Genomic DNA, 21,453 nt, shown 5'->3' with positions numbered 1-21,453 from the left:
GTTAAAAAAACAAGATTAGTGTTGTAAATAAGGAAAGAAAACCTGCAAAGCTAAACATTTTTTCCCCCCTTCATCAATTTTGCTTATGCAGAATAAATTTACTCAGGGAATCAATAAGATAGGAAGCGCTGAAACTGATTGATGACAACCAATTATCTATATAATAAACACGCCGCTTGTATTTATGAATTTGTCCCAATCAAAGGTAAAAGTTCATACGAGGGGAAAGCTCCAGCATCCCAAGAACAAATGTCTTCAATAACTTATCACACCAGCATAGCTTTACCACTGCACAAAGCACACATCATAAATATGCATCCACCGGCCTCTTCTGCTTTTCGCCGGGCCCCGGAAACATATTAAATGTCACTCTCCATAATTTCATCTCGCTTTCATTGGCGCAGCGTGGCGCAAAAAAAGCAAGACATCATCAGTTTACGGGCAAACGGCGGAATGGGCTCCGTATATATTGTATTATATATATCTGTCACTATTCTCTATGGGCGGGGAGGGCGGAGAGAGAATGACAAATGTCAGCGTGCCACAAACGGAGGGAAGTAGGGATGATGCTGTGCTCTTCGTCGCCACGGCAACGGGCCTGGAGGGCACCCGAAAGATGCGGATGAAAACACTCGTGAGAGATAACTACGCGCTGCTTTACGTCTGCCCTCCGGGGGGGTCATCCGGGGTGCTAAGTGTACTCGGTAAACAAAAACGTTGCAGCTCAGCCTCTGGCTCGTACGTGTCATGACTCGCCATGTGTCGTACAGTGCAACCTTGACTCATTGGTTTAATTCCCTCCATGGCCCTGGTCTTTACTCAATTTACATAATGCATATCAATTTTTTTTCTTATTAAAAATGAAATACAGTCCCAAAGTCAACATCTCTCTCCGAGCTATGTTTGGCATAATAATCATGCTTGTGAGTCATTCTTCAATGTTCCTTTGGCTCACATTGATCAGGATGAGAATGTTTTGTTCCTGTGTTGTGGCCGCAGATGTTACCTCAATGACGTTTCCGCAAAAAAAAAAAAATAGACTATTACGAGATAGGAAATTGACCGACCGAATCCAACCCAGACAGATGCTTCATGTTTGGAATTAAGCGAGATATTAATATGGCAAGGCTGATAGAGTGGTTTCAACCACCGGAGGCAGAATTAAACAGGTTAATTAAAGTCTCCCAATGCATCTTGCCTCCATTTCTATTTCGCATTTCCCCCCCCCATTTACTAATAATTATAATAATCCAAACCTTAGTTAACCTTCAACCACTGTGTGCAGGATTGGTGTTGAATATTCAATTTTTTTCAGGGATAAAAACATTTCTGGGGGGATTTATTTATTTTTCTGACGACTGTTCAGTATCTGTAATTTACACACCTTACTTTTCCAGCCTATTTTTCATTTTGGCAGGAAAGTTTCAAAGCAAACCGAGAGTTGCGTCGACTGACGTTACCATGGCGACCGGAGAATTTGACAAATACGGCCGTAAACATCCGACCCGGCGTCGCTGCATGCGGGTAATGAAATGGAGCGAGCTGACAATTGAACACGGAGATCCATGCTCCAGCTCCCGTTGAATCATTAATGCGGATCCAGATTGAGCTTCGCAGGCACACTGACAGGTTGCAACCCGGAGTAGCAACCGGGATACGTGAAGGGAAGGGGGAGGGGCACGTTTGTTAATTCCCGGGAAAGGGAAATTATGAATTATTACTTTCACGTCGCCATATTGCACAGTTAATTGAGGAGTGTTTGTTGTTAAGAAAGTAATGTCAGGGAAAGCCTACCAGAACATCTGAACTTTTAATCAGATGCGCTCAAAATTGTGACAAGTGTGTTCATTCGTGCGTGTGCGGAAAATGAACACGTGGGTGCATCGAGAGGGCGCGTCCGTGGCGGCGTGTGCGCGCACGCATCCAGCGAGTGGCGCTGCTGAATGAAAGAGAGGCAGTCAGCCAGACAGGAGGCAACCAGACAGGTAGCAGCTGTGCGAGCTCCTCCTCCAAATAACTCTCGCTTAATTTGTGCACCATTTAAAAAAAAAAAAAAAAAAGCACAAGTGGTGCCAAAGTGAAGAAATGCGTCGTCGCGATGGCGTTGGACTTGAACGTAACGTAACTCGGATGCGGTGAACTATTGCGCAAAGTGTCCGACTGGTGGATTATTCCTTTTTTTTTTTTTGATTGGCGATGATGACGATGGCTGTGGCGACGTTGTGCCTGAGCGTCCTGACGCTGGTGCTGTCCAACTTGGAGCCGTCCAGGGGCAGCAACCGGCACGCGGTCTACTGGAACAGCTCCAACGTATTGTAAGTGCAGCTCCTTGAAATTATTGTAACACATTGTCTTGCCTGCATGGGCGGGTGCTGCTCTTTGTTTGTCACACTCCTAGTCGTTCATTCACACTCTGCAACCTCGAGAGAGAACGTGAATTATTATTTTTTGCGCCCTTCTCCATAAGGTGTGCAACCTATGGCGCATGGGGAAATTTATGTCCAAATCCCCCCAACAGCATTTTTTTCCAACATCTTTACAAACTCTTCTGAAAATCATTTTAACAACAAATACTCATCTAATAATTACTTTCTTTGTTTCATCAACTTTTATTAATTCCTAACAAAGTAATATTTGTCCATTTAGGTCTGGGCTCGGGCCACTGCGTGTCCCTAAAGGTCCGATTGACCGCATGGTGGCGAGATCGATGCCTTTTGTCTCATTAGTCCGTCGCTGGTTGTCACAATGTTTTATCTGCTCTCCTCACACAACCTCAACAAGCCCCCCCCCCATTTACTCGCCCCCTCCCGTCTATCTGGCTCCCATCACCGCATCCCGCGTGTCCATTTGTATTCGCCTCCTATCGCCAGCCTCTATCTCATACTTGCTTATTTTCTTGGTTTTTTTTTTCTCCCCCGCCTCGTCTCAAGCCAGACGGGCCCGTCCCTCTCAATTCCCCCTTCTTTTAATTTCCTGCTTCTCATTACCAAAAGCTCCATCTGCTGCCCGCAACCCCCCCCCCAAACTACTCAACTGGGACTACAAATACGGCAGATGATTCATATTAAGGATTGGCGGAAAGCTTTTTTGGCGGACCAGCGTTTACGGGTTGTGGGAACTTTTCAAATGAGGAGAAAATATGTCCCCAAAAGCCAAAGTGATGCTTTGTTGACGATATACCGATAAATGTAAGGTGGGCGGAGTCATCATCCAATCAGAGCCCGCCTATAAATTCAAATTTTAAAATGTGGAAAATATAATCAAATAGAAATATTGTAAAAAAATCTCTAAACAGAAAAGAGTCAATATAAAAAAAATCTAATAAGATACAAAAAAATGGATACGGGATAAAAAAAACTCAATCCATTTTATTAGTCGATTTTAATTAGCATCAAGAATTGATGTTAGCTCGCTTAAGAAAGTGATCACGTTAATGAATTCAGGCGAGTGTTAGCGAGAGCTAAAATAATGCAAAAAGTGACCCAGTTTGCAGCAAAAGCAGACAAATCCTACGAGGTTACATCAGGGAACCGGCGTGGCCTTCACCATTTCAAAACGTGTGGCTCCTTTTCCCTTCCGAGATGCAAACTCTTCGGACTTAATGTTTGAGCCTGCGGCGTAGCGCGGCAGCGCGGCGTTAGTGCATATGGCTTCAGCACAGCTGCAAGAAATGAGATCAGTGCGAAAGCAAGCTGTGCGTGCCAACGTGGTGAAAATGGCTTTTTATGATAACGCACAGCCGGGAATGACGAAAAGCTGCTTTGACACGCCGTTGGCGTCGCTGTGTGCTCTTTTGATTTATTTCCGTCACCGAATTTCCACTTTGATGATTCTTGCAGGGTTTTTCTTGGCTTAAAATAAGGCGGCGTTGGTACCTAGGTACATATATGGGTTTGGTCCAACTGTAATCGCTTTGATTGGCGCCCAGGTCCGTCACCGGCCAGCTGTTTACAGATGTCGCCGCTAATGGTTGACGGAGGTGGGAAAACACACATCTGCACACACATACACACGGGTAGACACTAAACCACACACACAGGCAGGCCGGCCATTAAATCATCTCGCATCGGAGGCCATCTGCCAATTAGATGTGGAACATCTTGAGACCATCTTGGGCCTCGCCTTTTTCCCCACGTGGCATTTCATGGCCCCGTCCCTCGCCAATTTAACCAAACTAGCCTGTCAACTAGCTTAAAGCTAATGCAAAATGTCATAGACGTGCTAACAAAGCTAGCGTTGATTTTTGCTACTGTCTACTGCATCTTATGTGACCATCTTCGTGTAGATATTTATGCATGCTGCCCTCTAGTGGCCAAGATGCACACTAGAAGAAGCAATTATGCTATACATTTTGCTATTTTAGGACATGCCAAATCTTTCGCGACTCGTTGATTTGTGCTACTAAGTTTACTGCATCTTATTGAGCAGATGTGACCATCTTCATGTAGATACTTATGCATGCTGCCCTCTAGTGGCCAAGATGCACACTAGAAGAAGCAATTATGCTATTATTATACGTTTTGCTATTTTAGGACATGCCAAATCTTTCGCGACGTGTTGTCCTACTTGCTGTCCGCCAAGTGTTTTTCTGCTGCGTGGGCTAATCGAGACACGGAGTCAGTTCCCTGCCAGAAAAAGAACGTTCAATATCTCAGCACGGCGGCTGATGGAGAAAGATGTAAAGTGCACAAGCAGCTTTTTTTTTGTTTCTCAATGGTCTGGTATAGGCAGGGATGAGTTGATCCGTGCTAATGCGGACACGGGGCCGGCTTATTCGTGTGCACCGGTACCCCGAGACAAAAAGCGCAGAGCACACTTGGCTACCTGATTACATCGGTCCACCTGCAGCTCGGCCTCTTTTGTTCCCCCCGGTGTTCATTGGAGCGCGCCGCATCACTCAGCGAGGGCTACGCATTCAAGAGCAAGCGGAATTGCACTGATTGAATATTGTAAAGCGAGCTCCTTTTTCTTTGGATTTTTAAATTGAATTCTCCCTCGTCGGGATTACATTCCGCACTGTAACCTGATTAATGTCGGGGTGTTCTTGTTCTTCTTGGAGGTTTCATCTGGCTTGTTTGTGTGGCTGCAAAGCCTTTTGTAAGCGAGTTTGGAATGAGGACAAAAGCTCATCTGGCGAGAATGGGAAAGTTTTTTGCAAAAGAACCATTCTTACTGAATTTTGTGTTCTTTCAAAGGCCAAGGAAATTCAGTTGAATCGCCATCCCCAGTTTTCTTTTTGTAAAAGCATCAATAACGATTTACATGGATCGTAACGTTGGAAAAGGATAAGCGAATAAGCGTAAGTGCACGACCCAAAAAAAAAAAAAAAAAAAAAAACACAACAAGGTTGCTTTGTGAGCCAGGATCGATGGAAGCGCCTGATGTCCAAATGTAGTTTTAATTTGATTCCGTCAAAAGTACCGGCAGCTTCGCCCCCGCGCAATTATCGCCTTAGCTACAGCACCTGCAAATTGTTTTAATGCACCGCCAAAAATAAATATTCCTCATGAATTCTGACTCAATAACCAAATATGGGCACGTGCGGGAAAACTTTTATTCTAGTCACAAGGCCGACTTCTGGTGAGTAATTAGCTCGTATTTTATTATAATTGAGATCCCGCCTCAGTTGAAGATGGAATGATATGAAAGCGCGAACCACAAATGACAGAGAGAATAAATCTATTTTTTTTTTTTTTTATCTTTTATTTATTTATTTTCACAGTAGGCAATGCAGCACGACCTGGGCCGGGGCTGTTAGGAGTCCAGCAGCGTGGCGAGAACAATATTTCATCCAGCCCGAGGTTGTTGTTTATGGCGGTAAAAGCAAGTGTGACACACAAGATAGATTCCTAGTGTGAAAATTGCTCGAATACCCGCTGGTGTTGTTTCCACAGACGAAGCCCCTGGTACCATTAAAGTACACATAGTAACACATCATTTCAACACAAAGATTGTAGATAATCCAATTGAAAAGCGGAAACTGTCGTCATTAACAACGCCGCAAAGACACCCGAACGCATCATTTGATTCTTCCACCCTTGCCCAAAAGGCATATTGATTAAAGTTCTGATTAGCCAGTCTGCTTCCGTGCACTCTGAAAGACAACTAATCAAGCTAATTAGTGTCTTTATGAGTTCTAATTAACGAGGGCCGTGTCCGTATCGTCCGAGGCGGTCCGTTTCCGTCTGGCTAGTGAGGCCCTGTGGACGCGCACGGTGGTCCGCTTCATTGGTATTCGTTTACCCGCTCGTAATTCCCCTGCCGGACTTTCCCCATGCTGACTTGACAGAGCGGGTTAAACGGTGGGGGGAGTTCTCCATCACGACCAGATATCCAGTCCAATTAAGTGTAGATTTAATCAGAGCGCTGAATATGCAATCTGATGAGGTCGGCGGTGGACGTGCCGCTCCATCGCGATCCATCGAGCATTCGTTTTTTTCTTGGCCATCTTACGGTTTCACTTCTTCTGTAAGCAAAACGGGTTCAACCTCGGCCGAGGTTCTGCTACTTATTGACACGGGCGTCCCGAGGATAACGTGATTGCAAGTCATTGACATGCAAAGCGCTTGTGCAAGCACAGAAAGATCAGGAACCGAAAAAGGTCCACAGAGACGCTATTTGTTAATTACACTGCAAAACGATTTTTTTTTTCCTTTCTTACTATTAGCATTTGTGCACCGTCCCATCTCCCGGGATGAGTGTCATTCTGTCTTCTTCCGTCTCTGATCAGTCCACTTTAATTGGCTCTTGAGCTGGGAGAGAAGCTCTCCCTCGCTTGTTATTTCCAGGTGTAAATGAGAGCAGCCAAAAGAAAGGTTCACCCAGGAGAGCAAATCTCACACACACACACTGAGGCAGAGTTTGGAATGAGCGGTCAGGTGCTTTTTGCAGGCCGTTACGAAAAGTGCTTGAGCGAATATCCTTATTTTAATTAAGTTGCAATTTTGGGTGAATAGTTTATTTTTTCGAGGGTATCTTAAAAAAAGTGCTAAAGTGCTATCTGAAAACAAAGCTGGCTTTTCTGAGAGCCTCCACTCTATTCTCCTATCTTGCGTCCTTTTGTATTTGTCGAGACAAACAAACAGGAAATTGTGTTCATTTGTATGCAAATTTGTGTGTTTGTCCCCCGGGCCGAAGCTCGGAATTAAAAGTTTTAGCGTCCCATTAATTCCCAATTACGAGGCTCGATACCGACGTGGCGGGTGTCTGTCTGTTTCCCCGCCGTCCAAACTGCGTCTTAGGCCAGTTTACTTCACCATCTGCCAAACCCGAGTTGGAATTTGGGTGTAATCGGGTCCGCTAATTTGCAGATTGATCATGTGCGGACTTTCCGCCACCCATCGCCGTCTCCTCTTAATTACCCGAGATTTTTACATTGATTGATAATGGAGGATACTTCAGGAGACAGATGCGCAGTGGAGTGTTTTTTTTTTGGTTTTTTTTTTGAGTGACAGCTCGAGGCGAAGGCCGACTTATCTCCCATCTCGTTAAAATGTGCGTCAAAACGCACGACCTCGTCGATGACGTGCGGCCGCATGCTGACGGTCGAGCAAGTATGACAAATTAGCAGCCCGCGCTGTCAAAACTGATTTGTGTCGAGGACCTTGTCTTCATCATTTTGCTGATCTGGCACTAACGGGAGATTAATTCAGTCCTTTCCAAAAGCTATCGACTGGAATGTTTGTTAGTGATATCACACCTATGGAAGATCGATGAGGGTGAGTTATAAAAAATTAATAATTCATTTGGTCGGAGATGTCGTTGAAATAATGATTAGAATGAAATTGAGCTTCTCTCACATTAAGGCTTTGCCACGTTTGTTTTTCAGCAGACCAACAAAAACATATTTGGGCCACTTATTTCATTGTTACGTACAATTGGCAATCACGCTCCGCTCAAATCACACTGATTGCAAAAGCGCCATTAAAGAGAGGGAGGGGGAAAAAAATGCCAGTAAACACATTCCATTTTTTTTATCGTGTTGGAAACCATTTCAAGTACAACCTGTTTGTTTTTCTTTCAACGTTCCATTCAATCAATGCCAGATTCAGGAAAATATCTATACCAACATAATATTTGTGCTTGTAAACATAATTTAGTGCGTCTGCGCCATATCCACAGCTTTTATACGAATTCCTTGTTCCCAATGTGTTTAATGGGCAAGGTGAATTGTGCAGGCAGAGCAAAATGACTGCGGGGGTGACGTGCCACATACCGGGCGGCCCTTAATTATCCCATTAGAATTCCACTGTCGTGCTTAAAGGTGAAAAAGAAAGTGAGAAGAAATCTACAGTAGTCGCTGTCCTTGCTGGAAGTAAATACATAAAAGGTTGGATCGATAAGTAAGAGCAAAGAACTGTCTGCTATCGCTTGTTCAAGTTGTTAAAAGCTTGACAGTAGATTGCAAGCAAAATGGCAGGACATCATTATTTATTTTTGCCGTCCGTTTGAGAATTTATAAAATCCCTTTGTGCTGGCGAGCCGGTGAAGGTCAGCAGGAGCCGCTGCGTGGGATCCGGCAACAGCCGTCATATCCACTTGGAAACACCCCGGCGATACATGGCGAGGATTAGCGAGACACAAATACACCCTGTGAGAAATCATCCCAGACGCCGAGGCACATATAGCAGGGACTTTTTATTTACCAGTAATTGCGTTTTTTTTTTTTCCTTGCCGAAAATAAATAAAGTGACATGTTCCTCAGGAAGTTGAAGGTGGCGGGGGAGAGGCGACAGGAACGCGTTGTCAGGCTGGCGCGCTTGTGTGACAGCTTCTAGGCCGATCTGCGCCGAAGATGTCTGTCACGCAAAGCTTCACCTGGCCGTTATTGACTTAGATGCTCCAAACATCAAACCGTATTTCTTCGGCCATCGGAACAACAAGCGTATTTCAAAACTCAGCGTCAACACGTCAGGATGACATTACAGTAAAAAAAAAAAAAAATGGTGTCTTGAGTGCAGCGAGCATCTTTTTGTGGAGCAGCTTGCCCTAACTGCTTGTGACTCAAAATGTCCATCTGCCCTTATTTTGCTGCCTCTTTTAATTTGAAATGCCAAAGAGCAGCAAAGCTTTTTTTTTTTTTCGCTGAAACAGCCTTAATTGCCACAAGATGGCGCCAAAGCACTATCATATAGGAAAGTAATAACTGTTATAGAGGAAATATGCAAACATAGTGTATTTTGACTAGCAATATTTGTACGAATGGAGTGATTAATTCTGCCGCTCATTGTTTCGAAATGGCCGCAATGCAATTTGGCCGTAATGCCAGGTGTCCAATGCACCTGGCAACCAGATAAGGACGAGGAAAAAACCCAAATTGGACTTGTTTTAAGCAAGAGGGGGCTTGACATGAAAAATGATGGATTATTCATTGAAAAGGCCACAATTAGCATATTAAGTGAGTCGTTCTCAATTCGAGAATTAGCGGCTGCTGTGAGCGAAATAGAGAGGGAAGTGACCCGGGAGCTAGCGTTTGCTAATCCTTCCGCCGTGTCGCGCGTCAGGCTGGGCTAATCCTCGATAGCATCTCTTATTGATCACTGATGCTACACGTTAGATTACGATGGAGCGACAGCAAAAGTTACGCAGGCAGCAATTAAAAAGGTTGAAAAGATTTTTTTTTTTTACCCATCATGCCCTGCACTGTCCACGCATCGGAAATAGAGTGGTGCTGATTTCCATTTGCATTGAGCAGCCTCTAATTGAACCGTTGCACCGGGCTAATTGATCACTTGCTGTAAGTGTAATTGGAACCATTTGAGACGTTCTGCTCCAATCCAATACCCCTCGCTCGCCCCCCCTCCCTCCCTTTCTCGGTTGCGCTCCACTGCTCCAGCTGTGTATTGACTGTTGACTAGCAGTCGGCGTTGAAGCGACATGGGTGTAATGGAGGGCGTTGGCCCTCTGAACTGCCCTCTGTAATAAACTCGGACGGAGGCGAGCGCCGTGTGGAAGCTCACGGGTTGCTTTTCCAACCCAGTTTGCGATGATGCTTTTGTTTAGATTTGCTAAGTGAGGGCCCGTTTAAGCGTTACCCTTAAAAGTCTGGAGGTGATGGATTGACACGTACAAGTCGTCATGACGATCGCCTTCCCGTCTCCTCCACGCGCCGTTGCCATGGTGACCATAATGCTAGCAGTAATACACTGGACCAGCATCTTCATCCTCCTCCTCTTCCTCTTGTTGCTCCCTTAAGGAGGTCTTGCAGCAATGTGCAGTGGAGTGGCGTAGAAGAACAAGACCCCCCCTGGTGGCTGCAGACCGTCAGGGTCAATGTAGGGTCCAGAAAGACCACCAAAAACAAAACAGACGAGGTTAGCTGAGGCGTTCTGCCGGAAACATCGGTAATAGCTTGGCCATGCTCCACCGCGCCATTTCATTCAGTTAAGCGCGATTTGTTTATTTGTTTAGTTTTTGATGCTTTCCAGCGGTCCGTTTGTCGGCTCATTTGTCAAACGCTGGACTGGAAGAAATAAAAACGCTTTCTTTGCTATCGGAGTGGAGATGACAATCGGAGCCTTGCTGTTTTTAAATGCGGGCAAAGTTCATTTGTATGAAAATGGCAGACTTCAAATACAAAACTTCTTCGCTATGCATCGTAAATAACAAGGTCAAGCAGACTTCTTGGATGTCGGGGACGGATGATGGCGTGATTGAATGGAGAGATATAAAGTGGAAAACAAAATAAAGGATCATATTTGGAGAAAGTGACAAAAAGGGCCAGACGGGCTGACAGTGACGGTGATAGAAAGCAGGAGGGGAGGGGGAGGAGGGAGAGGGGTGTTGTTTTAAGATCAGTATGGATGAGTGCCTTTTGCTTCCCGTGGGAGGCGGCCCGTCGGATCGCTGTGCCTGTCACTCGAGCGGCTTGTGCTGAGTCGGCGATGTGTGTGTCAGGTAGCTCATCTAAGAGTGCAGGTAATTAACTTAAAAACGAAGCAACAGCGTTTCTTATCAATGATTGAGTCATCTTTCATATCATACATTACAATGATTATTTTTCAACATTATGCAAATCTAATCCATAATTTGGATAATAAATCTTAAATTCCACATGTAAAGTCCGATAAATGGAATTAAATGGCAAACCTTCCGGGGTGTCTCCATCAGGGCAAAGTTGTGGTTGTTCTTGCAGCTCCACTGACTGCACACCTTCCGCCTGAGTGTGTCGAGCCGGCGCGGCGTGAAGGTTATCGGGCCGGGCCACTGGAGGTGCCGGCGCGTAGATGGAGGCTCCCCGCAGGTTAGCCGCCACCTTCTGCGCTTCCCAGCAGGAAGCAGTCAAAGTGCTTTCCTCCCATGTCAACCCACGGCCGTCCTCCAGCGACTAAAAGCCGCCGGCGTCTCCACTTCACCCCCCACCACCACAATGTCACCTTCCCCTCTGCCCCCCCCAACCTTCCTTATTTGTCATTTTTCATCACGCCGTCCATGTTTGCTAATCTGCCCCCGTCTCGCAATTCATCATCTCCACTTCTTCTTCTTCTTCTGAAGGTTACCGAGCGGCCGAAACGAGGGGGAAGGGAGACAATCATAAAGGCCGACAGGGAGGGGAGACTGGGGGGTGTCGGGGGGGTTATCCTCTTATCTCTCGGTCTGTCTTTCCCTCACTTTTTTTTTTCATTTGCAATCTCTAAATCGCCCTTTCTTCTCCTCTTCTTATTCCCGCCGTCTCCTGGCTGTCATTGCTGATCATCAATGAGCAACGTGTGTGTGTGTTGAATATGTGACACCTGTTAGCTTGCGCAAATGTAGCACTTAAGATAATAATGTTAAATGTGCTAACCACTGCCAATGAGACCTTGATATTAATTAGTTTTTGTAGTATCGGTGCTTGGTATCAGCAGACTCCACGATACTTTTAAGCATTCTTTCATTCCGCGTGAATGGCATTTAAATTAATTTCGATTGAAACTCAAGAGTCATCTCAAGGCACCGCTGTATTGACAAGATGGCGGTGGCGGCTCCGCCAAAGGTCACATTTGGAATGCGGAGGCTACCTGAGGCCAATCACGACTTTTGTGCGCCAGCGCGTCTCTCCTTAATTCTAATCAGCAGCTCTCAGTCATTACTATTCCACCTGCACCCCCGCCGGCAGACTGCACAAACGGCTACGCTTTGCACTAAAGTTTTGCTGGAAAACCTTGAAGGCTACGGCGGTTTCACACAACATTGCCCCCCCTAGCTTAACCCGTATCGGCGTATTGAGCAAGCAAATCAGGGCGCCTTCAATACGGCCCCACCTTGAGCAGCTCAACTCCCTTTGTAGCCACCTGTGTTTGCATTATGCATCTTCTCCGAGTAATCTCCGCTCTCATCTTTCAATTTCCCTCCCTGGCTTTTCCACGTTTTGGCTCGAGTCTTATCTGGCTGCCTTAATATTCCTTCATCTGGATTTTTTTTTCCCGCCCCTTTGGACATTTCAGCTCTATCTTCCTTCTTGGCGAGTTCCTGGCTGAAATTGAGCTGAGCCACGCCAAAACTTAAGCAACCCGATATAAACTTGTAACGAGGTTATATGGTGGATATAAAAAGTCTACACACCCCTTGTTCAAACGCCAGGTTTTTTTTGATGAAAATGATGACCAAGATAAATCATTTCAAAAATATTTCCCACCTTTATAGTCACTTACAAAGTGAAGTAAAAATAAACAACCGAGATCGTGTGGTTGCATAAGTGTGCACACCCTCTTCTAACTCCAATTTGGCCATGTAACGCTGGCTCCCCTTTTCATCCAGACAGCCGCAGTCTTGACAGCGCGGAGGCGATTAACGCGGATTAACAAAGCCAAGTGGTCTCCTTTTGATTCCGTCGGCGTGCGTCTGCAACTTTTCTACCCGCCTGAGAAAGTTCAAGAGGTGTCAACGTGTTCGAGTGGATCCTATTGATGTACTGCGCTTATCAAAATGGTTTTGAAAGTGAACATCCGCTGTCATAAACTGAAGACTCTTTTGATACCGGCGAGCTCTCCATGTTTGACTAAACAAATTTTCCTGTCCGGTGCTGACAGTAATTTGACATCTCATCTCAATCAAAAAAAAAAAAAAAGCATTTTGTGTGTTTGTGTGCTTGTAAGTAGACAAGATGGCAAATCTGACAAACTGCCTTTTACATTTGGGATGGATGCAATGTAAATACACACACAAGCTGTATTTGTCCACTCGGTAAACAAACACAGCTCAGTCTCTTGGTCACAGCTTTGCTTTAGTGAGTTTGAAGCAAAATAATAGTAAGTAGGTTATGGATTTTTAAACGTGAGTCAACTTGTTGAGGTTGCACCTTGTGGATATGCTTCACAAAATGAAATAAAAAAAGAATGTTGCTTCAGAGGAAGTGTCGTGCTTGTGAGCGCGGCCGTCTGTCGGCGTCGGCAGATGGAGTTTGTAGCCTGCTTGTTAACACGAGCTTCCTTCCATCCCTGAGTCAATCTGGCCTCAGCCTGCTCTGTATTCCGAAGACTCGCTCGTCCGCCTTGCATCAAATCTTCTCTCCATCTCCCGGCTTGCCCCCAAACATGAGAACGGGATCATTTCTCCCGAAGGCAAAGCTTGCCGTCTCTAGTTACAAGCCCACTCTAGTTGTCAGTGGCTCATCCTTTTTCGTTTTCCACTTCCTGTCTCATTCAGCGTGAATGCATTTCCGCCCCCGGATGCTATCTGAGGCGATACAGTGTGTACCGTACACTTTTGCACGATGAGAGCGAGCGGTGAGTAAGCGCCTGGGGGTGGCAAACATCCAGGTGATCTGCAAAGGCACGCGAGGCAACCTTGAGCCGTGACCGGTCAATTATTCAGAAGAAAAAGGCCTCCATTGTAGCCTGGCCCCGCCCCCGGCTCTTAATGCTGCCTCCGCATCCCAGCAACTCCCACCATCTCCCATGTGGGCTCCTTATCGGTGCTCCCTGGCGCAACGTGTAAATAATTACTCCATGACCACTCTGCCGGCCACGGGCGTGCTTGTGCAAAGGCGACAGCAGAAGAGAAATTGGAAAAGGATGACGGCTTATTTTAAGAAAAAAAAACTTGAATTATTCATGCGGGCCGTACCTAGGACGTCTTGGCATGTGTGTGTGGTGGTGTGTTTGAATTTTTACTTCATTTTTCTTGAATAATTAATTTAATTAAAAATATATTGTTGTGTTGCTAACCAAAACAGCAGCACCTATCAAGACACTTAAAGAATAAAAGCGGGGAGAGTTGCACCTCCTCACCTGCACCATTTGGCTTTTTAGTGTCAGGCTATGGTTGGAATGAGTTAATGAGTTTAATTGAGACAAAAGTAGTGCATTGCCGCCATCGTTTTCACTTCGTTCCAGCTCACAAGTGTTAATTGCTTTTATGAATTACATTAGCAACTTGCATACTTGTAATATAATCAACTCGTATTGGATCTTTTTTTTTTTATCTACACAATGTACGGCTGTCAGTTGTGTGTTTCTGTCAGAGCCATGTTGTAGCCGCACACACGTGCACACGCGAGTGGAAGATGGCACAGATAGCGTTGCATAATGTATGCGGCTTGTGAGGTGTCTGCCGAAGAAGCTTGACTTGCTGATGCAGAAAGAGTCTCCACTGCTTCTTGCACTCTCGCTAACTCACTGTACGCTCTCCAAAAATCATAAACGAGGGCCTGAATACAATCATGTCAAGTGCACCCCCGGAATAATCATGGTAGCATCCACAACTTGACAAAAGCTAATCCTCGCAACGAGACTCCCCCCCCTACCCCCTCTCCTAAAGCCAACAAGCTAAGATATTCCCTCAACTCATTACCCATCAGGACACACACGCATACACAGAATCCGTTCTGCGAGTCCCGGCTGATTGAGTTAGTGCCACAATTAAGCGGCCGTTTTACAGCGTTTCGATCGGGAGCACCAGAGCCGAGCTGGGGTGGAGTAGAAGTGCTGAGGCAAGTCTGGCTCCAACCCCCCCCGGCAGCCAATACGAGGCCGGCGGGGGTCATCCGTCGCTTTGTTCCATATCACTAACAACCCCCCCCCCCCTCGGTGAAATTGAGGAACATTATCTTTTATGTATTTACCTATTCCACCTTGTCGATTAACCCGGCAGGTTTTAGTGGGAAATCGTACAAAAACATAAAGCTGCCAAGATGCGCATGTTAGGAAATCAAAGTCGTAACATTTTGAAAATTGTCTGAATATTACGATGTTGTAAATTCACTGGAAAGTCGTAAAATAAGAACAAATTAGATGAGGTCAAAGGGCAGTTGTACGAAGTAAAACACTTTAATGAGAATTGTCATAGAAGTCTGTTCCCCCGCCTGGCTTTGTTTGTGATGTTCTGAATGAGTGACTGGTAAAAACAAAAAACAAAACAAAAAAAAGCAGATTTTCACGCTCTGATGGGAAAGATTATCAGGATCAAGGTATGAAAAATTTCCTTCCTCATTTTCTAATTAAATAGCCCCGTCTCTCGAGGATTCCACTAATAACATGGTTACGCTTGTGTAACTCTGTGCTTGTGTGTGCGCGGGTGTGTAGGAAGTAGAGATGAGCGCTGATTGTTTCCTCCTTTGTGTAAAAAAAAAAAAAAAAGTGAGGGAGGCAGGCGTCGCTACAAAAGCACCACAGCAGCACAATACTCTCATCTGCTGGTGCGTTTTGGTATTGCACCTCTGGGCCCTCTGGGCATGACTATGCACTTTCCAAATGTTGTGAAGGTTATACAACACTCATCTTTATTATTAGATTTTTTTTTTTGCATCTTTGTTTGTGAGCTGCTCTTCGTTCCAGATTCTTTTTAACAATTTCTGTTTTTTTTTTCCTCAGGCTGCGGCGGGAGGGCTACACAGTGCAGGTAAGCGTCAACGACTACTTGGACATCTACTGCCCGCATTACAACACCAGCCTGCGGGGGACGCTAGAGCGTAGCGTGGCCGAGCAATACATCCTGTACATGGTCAGCTACCGCGGCTACCTCACCTGCGACCCGCGGCTGGGCTCCAAGCGCTGGGAGTGCAACCGGCCGCACGCGCCGCACTCCCCCATCAAGTTCTCCGAGAAGTTCCAGCGCTACAGCGCCTTCTCGCTGGGCTACGAATTCACCGTGGGACAAGAATACTTCTACATATGTCAGTTTGCACATATATGATAAAGTGGGCGGGGCTAACAACAGCAATACAGTGATCCCTCGCTACTTCGTGTTTCGTTTATCGCGGCTTCACTACATCGCGGATTTTTTTTCCAAATTAAAAAAACATTTAAAAGTCAAAATAAAACTCCTAAACATGTGTCTAACTTTTAGGACAATGTAGTATTGCTCCAAATGTTTGTTTACATTCCTTTAGAAGTCCGTTTTCGCGTGTTAGCACGATCACAAATTAGCATCTTTCCGCTAACTCGTTAGCCTGCCCAGTACTTCTTGTTGGTGGCCGTACTTTGTGGATTTCACTTATCGCGGGTGGTTTTTGGAACCAATTATCCGCGATAAACGAGGGATTACTGTAGTGGGAAGATTTGAAAACTGTGTCATTTTATTGTTTGTGCAAATCCATCCTCTATTTTTCTGACACTCATTGTCTACTTGCTCTTAAGCCACGCCCACTCATCACCACCATGGCCATAGCTGCTTGAGGATGAGGGTCTACGTTTGCTGCTCTACCGGTGAGAAAATAGCACCAACATCGCCTACCTGTCGGCCATTTTGGTTCCTCTAGAAGCAGGAGGTCATTTGTGTTTTGACGCAGCTGTTTTGGTCTAATCACATTTCTGAATTTCTCAAATGATCCCCAATCAAGTATAAATTCGACCACTTAAGATTTTGATTGGCTGTCGCTTTTATCTCAGTGTCTCATTCGGACGACGACTCCAGCCAGACGGCCAGCGCCTACACGGTGAGGCCGAGCATCAAAATACACAACATTGGTGAGTCACTTCCATACACAAATATTTTTTTCTTTTTATAACTACATAAATATCCGAATGTTTCATCTCTGGTTGTCGCCTCTATAATAAAACTCACCCTCGACAGTGTGAGACGTTCATGTCATAACAAGCTTCCCAACACGAGGTCAAAGTCGGGTTCGACTTTACAAAGCGCCAGACGAACATGCGACGTTGAACTCCCCCGGGCGAGATCAGACACATCAGTCGATAGGCGAGAAGGGGGCTGTCCGCTTGGATAAATCTTGCCGTGGACTCCCGGCGAGGCGTAAAACAATGTGTCGCCTTGCTTGGATGCATTAGCTTGAGCGCTCAGGGAGGGGAGCCGAGGACTATTTGACAAATCAATAGCACACCAACAGGACGTTAAGCTTCGCAGTGGTCAGGGGCAGCAAGATTTTTTAAAATCATATTTATTCCATGACTTTGCAATTTGTATTTTGTTAGCTTAATGCTAGCAAACAATACAAAACGCCATACGGAGTCATAAATTCTTTATCATCTGGAAAGAATCACTGCAGTTTTCTATATGTTTAGTATGCTGCCTCCTGGTGGCCAAAACATGCATGCCAGAAATAGCAGCATAGAATTAATTGCATAGTCATTCCTGACAGCCATTTTGAGTATTTCCTGTGTGTAAGTGTTTTCTTAAAGACGTTTTACGAGCGGCCTAACCTTTCTTTAGCCTTGACTGCATGTTCCGGCCCACTAACATTTACAGCGTGGAGTCTGTGCAGCATCAATCTGACCATTCATGTCTCCTCTCAGACCCAACTGGCGTGTTTTAGGATTTTTGGGGGAAACCGGCTTACGCAGAGAAAACACCGCACGGGGCGTAGGCGGGCGAACACGCGCGGGTAGCCTTAAAGCGATTGCGCTGAACCGCCTCGCCGCCGCCACTGTGACGCGCTAAGGGCCCGACAGCAGCGTCGCGTCGGGCTGTGACTGAATTCCCCGCCGCCGCATTTTTGTGGGGGCCGCAATAAGCCGATCACTCATTCATATGCAAAGACAACTTACAGGCACACCAAAATAGACATTGGCAGCTTGCGGGCCTCACGGGTGACAAGAACAGGGTTCGCTTTGACGACTGAAAAGGTCAAATGGTTGCCAAAAAACGCGAAAGCCTAAGGTCTTTTTTTTTTTTAAGAAAACATAAAAAGGTCAACATTAAAATGCCTCATGACTTCTCAGTGAGGAGTTTAAAGAAGCAGCTTCGTGCTGCTTGATCAACAAGTCCGAAAGCGCCATGACGAACATTCGCGTGTTAAAATCACCTCACGTTTGTCTCTTTTCTCGACTGACCTCGTGGATGTAATACGACGCCGGAGTAATGAGCGCCGAATAACCCAAGATGTCCTCTCGCAGCTCTTTTGGCCCGCGGCTAATGTTCTCGTCGGCTCTAATCAATGGCTAGGCCGCGCTAATTCGTCCCGATTGAACACACACATACACACACTTAGGACAAAAACATAATTAGAATAAAACAAAAAACACATTGGCAAGATTAGCAACACGCTAATGATAATTGGCGCTTTGTTGATAGTTGCATCATGTCTGTGAATCACCATTTGCGTGCAGCGCTGAATGAATAAATAACATCACACTCATCTTTTTTTGCTTCCCCTCCATTTATTTATTTACTTTTAACTCCAGATGAGTTTAACCCCGAAGTTCCCAAGTTGGAGAAGAGCGTGAGCGGCAGCAGCCCGTCACGCGACCGACTCCTGCTTACCGTGGCCGCCATGCTGCTCGCCAGCGCCGATCTGCTGTCATAGCGAGACAGGGCGGGATGGCGGATGCACGCCGAGAAATCCAAATGAACAGAAAAATACCCCCCTCTCCCTCCCTCCTCCATCTGTTGTGGTCACGTGACGTTTCAAGCAACACGGAGAACCGCCTTAGCATCTTTTGACTCGCTCCTGGGAGGATTAACGGGACGGTGCCGGATGCAGACGATACTTGCACTGGGATGGATTAAGTACTGTATGTTTACATTTCTATGGAATAGTTCCGGATGCAGACTACATCTTGGACAAACATACGCTAGCTAACATCAAGATGTCTTAAGAATGTTTTGGAAAGGTGCCGGAATGGACAGGAATGGTGCCGGACAATGCTAGCATGGGGGATGGAAATCATTGTAATGGAAAAAAAAAAAAAAAATGTCGACTTTGTTAGAGGATAGCGAGCGCTGACGTGAGACCTTTTTGCCTGTTTCCTGCCTTCACAACTCAAGAACACTTTGGATAATGGCCCTTGCGTAGCTGTGGTGCAGTAGATGTGCTTAAAAATGTTTTGGGTCGCAGCAGAGTCTTTTATGATTGTCCGCCCTGTTTATTGTCCCTTAAACCCCCCCCAGACCCGCTCAAGACCACCAAGTCCACACTCCACCCCAATCCTGCCTACAAAGAAGTTATAAGAGCTACATTCAGTGTGGCCCTGTAAGCCTCCACTTTGTAGCCGCCTAAGAGATGCTCGGCCAATCAGCCCGCTTGGTGGCTAGTTGCCATGGAAACCAGCCCATCATCCAGCCTGAGGAGATTTTACTTTATATTGACTTTGACTGTCAAAGTAAAGCTTCAGATGTTGTGTGAATGTGCAAAAATATGAGAGGGGGGGGGGGGCTCTTTTTTTAAACATCTGAATTTATTTAACATGTATTATTTATTTTTATTTATTTTGCGTTGAGCTACTGTGCCATTTTCTCAACTTGTGGGGATTTTTACTGCGCAGGCATCATCATTGTGCACTGGGTGCGTGCGTCCACGCTTTTTCCAGTTTTGTGGCACTTAGAAAATTGTTAAGGAGTTGTTTGTAGGATCTTAATATGCAAACGAAAGAATGTGCTCTTATTAATGGTGGAGTGGGGAGGTATCAAAAGCATTTACTAATGTTTAAATACAACCGCCAGAAATGTGTTTACTTTGAATGACTTTAAAAAAAAAAAAAAACGCGTCTGTAAATGGATCAAGGAATGAGCAAAATATGACAATTAAAGTCATTTTGCAAATGTGCTTCAATTGAAGTTTTACTGCAATTTTTTTATGCCTCTTTTTCTGTGTTGCAGTTCGCCACGACAGAGAAAAATGACGTAAAAAAAAAAGTGTGTCAAGAAGGTAGAAGGATTTATGGCGTGCTGCCATATTGATCTTTTCCCAGCTTCGTATGACTTGGCAATAAATCGCGTTCGTGCACGCGGCGTGATTCACACTTGATGAGGCCCGCTGACAACAATGTCAGTTTGATTGCTCCAGATTCCCTCTTCACGGTTATTCCCCGACTTGATCCCGTCTGCCAGTTTGGACTTGTTTGACAACTCCAGCGTCAAGTTCTTTCTTTTTTTGCTGGAAGTCAAGTCTTGATTTAAACAATAAACAATGCGATGCTGCTCTCATTTAGGGCGTCATTAAGTGTGAGAGGGGGCCCATCTGCGAAGAAGAATTCCCCGAGCACCGATGGCAGCGTCTGGTCCCCGACAATGCAACCAGATGGCCCGCTTGTAAAAAAGGAAATGTTCCCTGCTTTCATCAACGAAGAGGCCTTCAGGTGCCCCCGAAAAAAACAGTTGACATGTCTCTGTTCCAGTAAATCTGACTTTCATAATGTTGTTTATAGCTCTCAAGAACCTCCATCATGATCCATAGCCCCGCCCCCAATCATTGATGAAGGTGAGTCAAACACCCAGATCGATTTAATGAGCAAAAAGTTGAAAAAAAAAAATCCAACCTCTTTTGGGTGACCTTCTGTTCCAGGCGGCTTTCCATTCCGGTGACTCCTCCAGTATATTTCGATCGCGCACTGAAATTGATGTCTCACTTCAATTGTCCCACCATGCTTTTTATGATGAGATGCATTTTCACGGGCCGACAAGTTTTGAGTTGACAGCCGCGTTGACGCATGCAAACCAAGAGCTTAAAATGCGCAGCCCGCCACGCCGCACTCGCTCTTATTTCCGATCATGACCTGTCGTCTCTCGTATCGCGTTCACCGCCAGCGCCCGTGGTTGACGTGCGCGCGATGCTCGCACATAACTTTTCCCTCCACCCTTGGGCGCGCGAGAGCCCTGATGAATTCCAAATCCCTGGAGGAGAACTGACTTAATCCACACACATAAAAACAACGTGTCCGGGCGGCAGTGAGTAACAGTGTTATTCTACGCTGAGCGCATATTTACATTTGAGTGTGACGCACTTTGCCAGGGGCAATTATCAACTTTGAAGGGCAAATTAAAGACACTTCCTTCCATCCTTGCACAGCTGCGCAACATTTGGACCAACGGAGGGATTTAAAAAGTCGCAAGATCTTGGCATGGGTGCTTCAAGTGCATCGGGAGAACGTCACAATTTAAAAAGTCCCTCGTTACCGCAATAACGCGCGTTTGTCAAAACACCCCAAGGATATGAAAAAATATAACAAACTTTTATTTTGAAATGGCAGAGTAGATTTTTTTACGTTGAAATTGAATAATTTGCATACAAAAAAATTAAATAAATATGAATGAATTAAAACTTATAATGTGGAAAGGCACACCTGCATTAAGATTTAA

The 21,453-nt window shown here is 45.5% G+C and overlaps 1 protein-coding gene across 1 annotated transcript; it reads left to right on the top strand.

Moving 5' to 3' along the window:
* Window positions 1-1,901: 1,901 nt before the first annotated feature.
* Window positions 1,902-19,927, top strand: efna3a (ephrin-A3a). Its single transcript, XM_088366042.1, has 5 exons — window positions 1,902-2,315; window positions 15,792-16,093; window positions 16,557-16,625; window positions 16,809-16,886; window positions 18,561-19,927. The coding sequence occupies exons 1-5, from the start codon at window positions 2,197-2,199 to the stop codon at window positions 18,680-18,682; spliced, it is 690 nt and encodes a 229-aa protein (XP_088222168.1). The 5' UTR covers window positions 1,902-2,196; the 3' UTR covers window positions 18,683-19,927.
* Window positions 19,928-21,453: the final 1,526 nt, after the last annotated feature.

Source organism: Syngnathus floridae, chromosome 21, assembly GCF_059516105.1.
Source record: "Syngnathus floridae isolate MCC-2025c chromosome 21, RoL_Sflo_1.0, whole genome shotgun sequence".
Classification (NCBI taxonomy): Eukaryota; Metazoa; Chordata; class Actinopteri; order Syngnathiformes; family Syngnathidae; genus Syngnathus; species Syngnathus floridae.
Note: the sequence above shows the minus strand (reverse complement) of the source record. Positions and strands in the feature narration are given on the sequence as shown.

What these genes read in the sequence shown, in the direction of transcription:
- efna3a (XM_088366042.1), top strand. Translation starts at nt 2,197, where the DNA reads ATGATGACGATGGCTGTGGCGACGTTGTGCCTGAGCGTCCTGACGCTG. An exon ending in TGGAACAGCTCCAACGTATT is followed by an intron (nt 2,316 to 15,791) that starts GTAAGTGCAGCT and finishes TTTTTTCCTCAG; the next exon opens with GCTGCGGCGGGAGGGCTACA. An exon ending in CATCAAAATACACAACATTG is followed by an intron (nt 16,887 to 18,560) that starts GTGAGTCACTTC and finishes TTTTAACTCCAG; the next exon opens with ATGAGTTTAACCCCGAAGTT.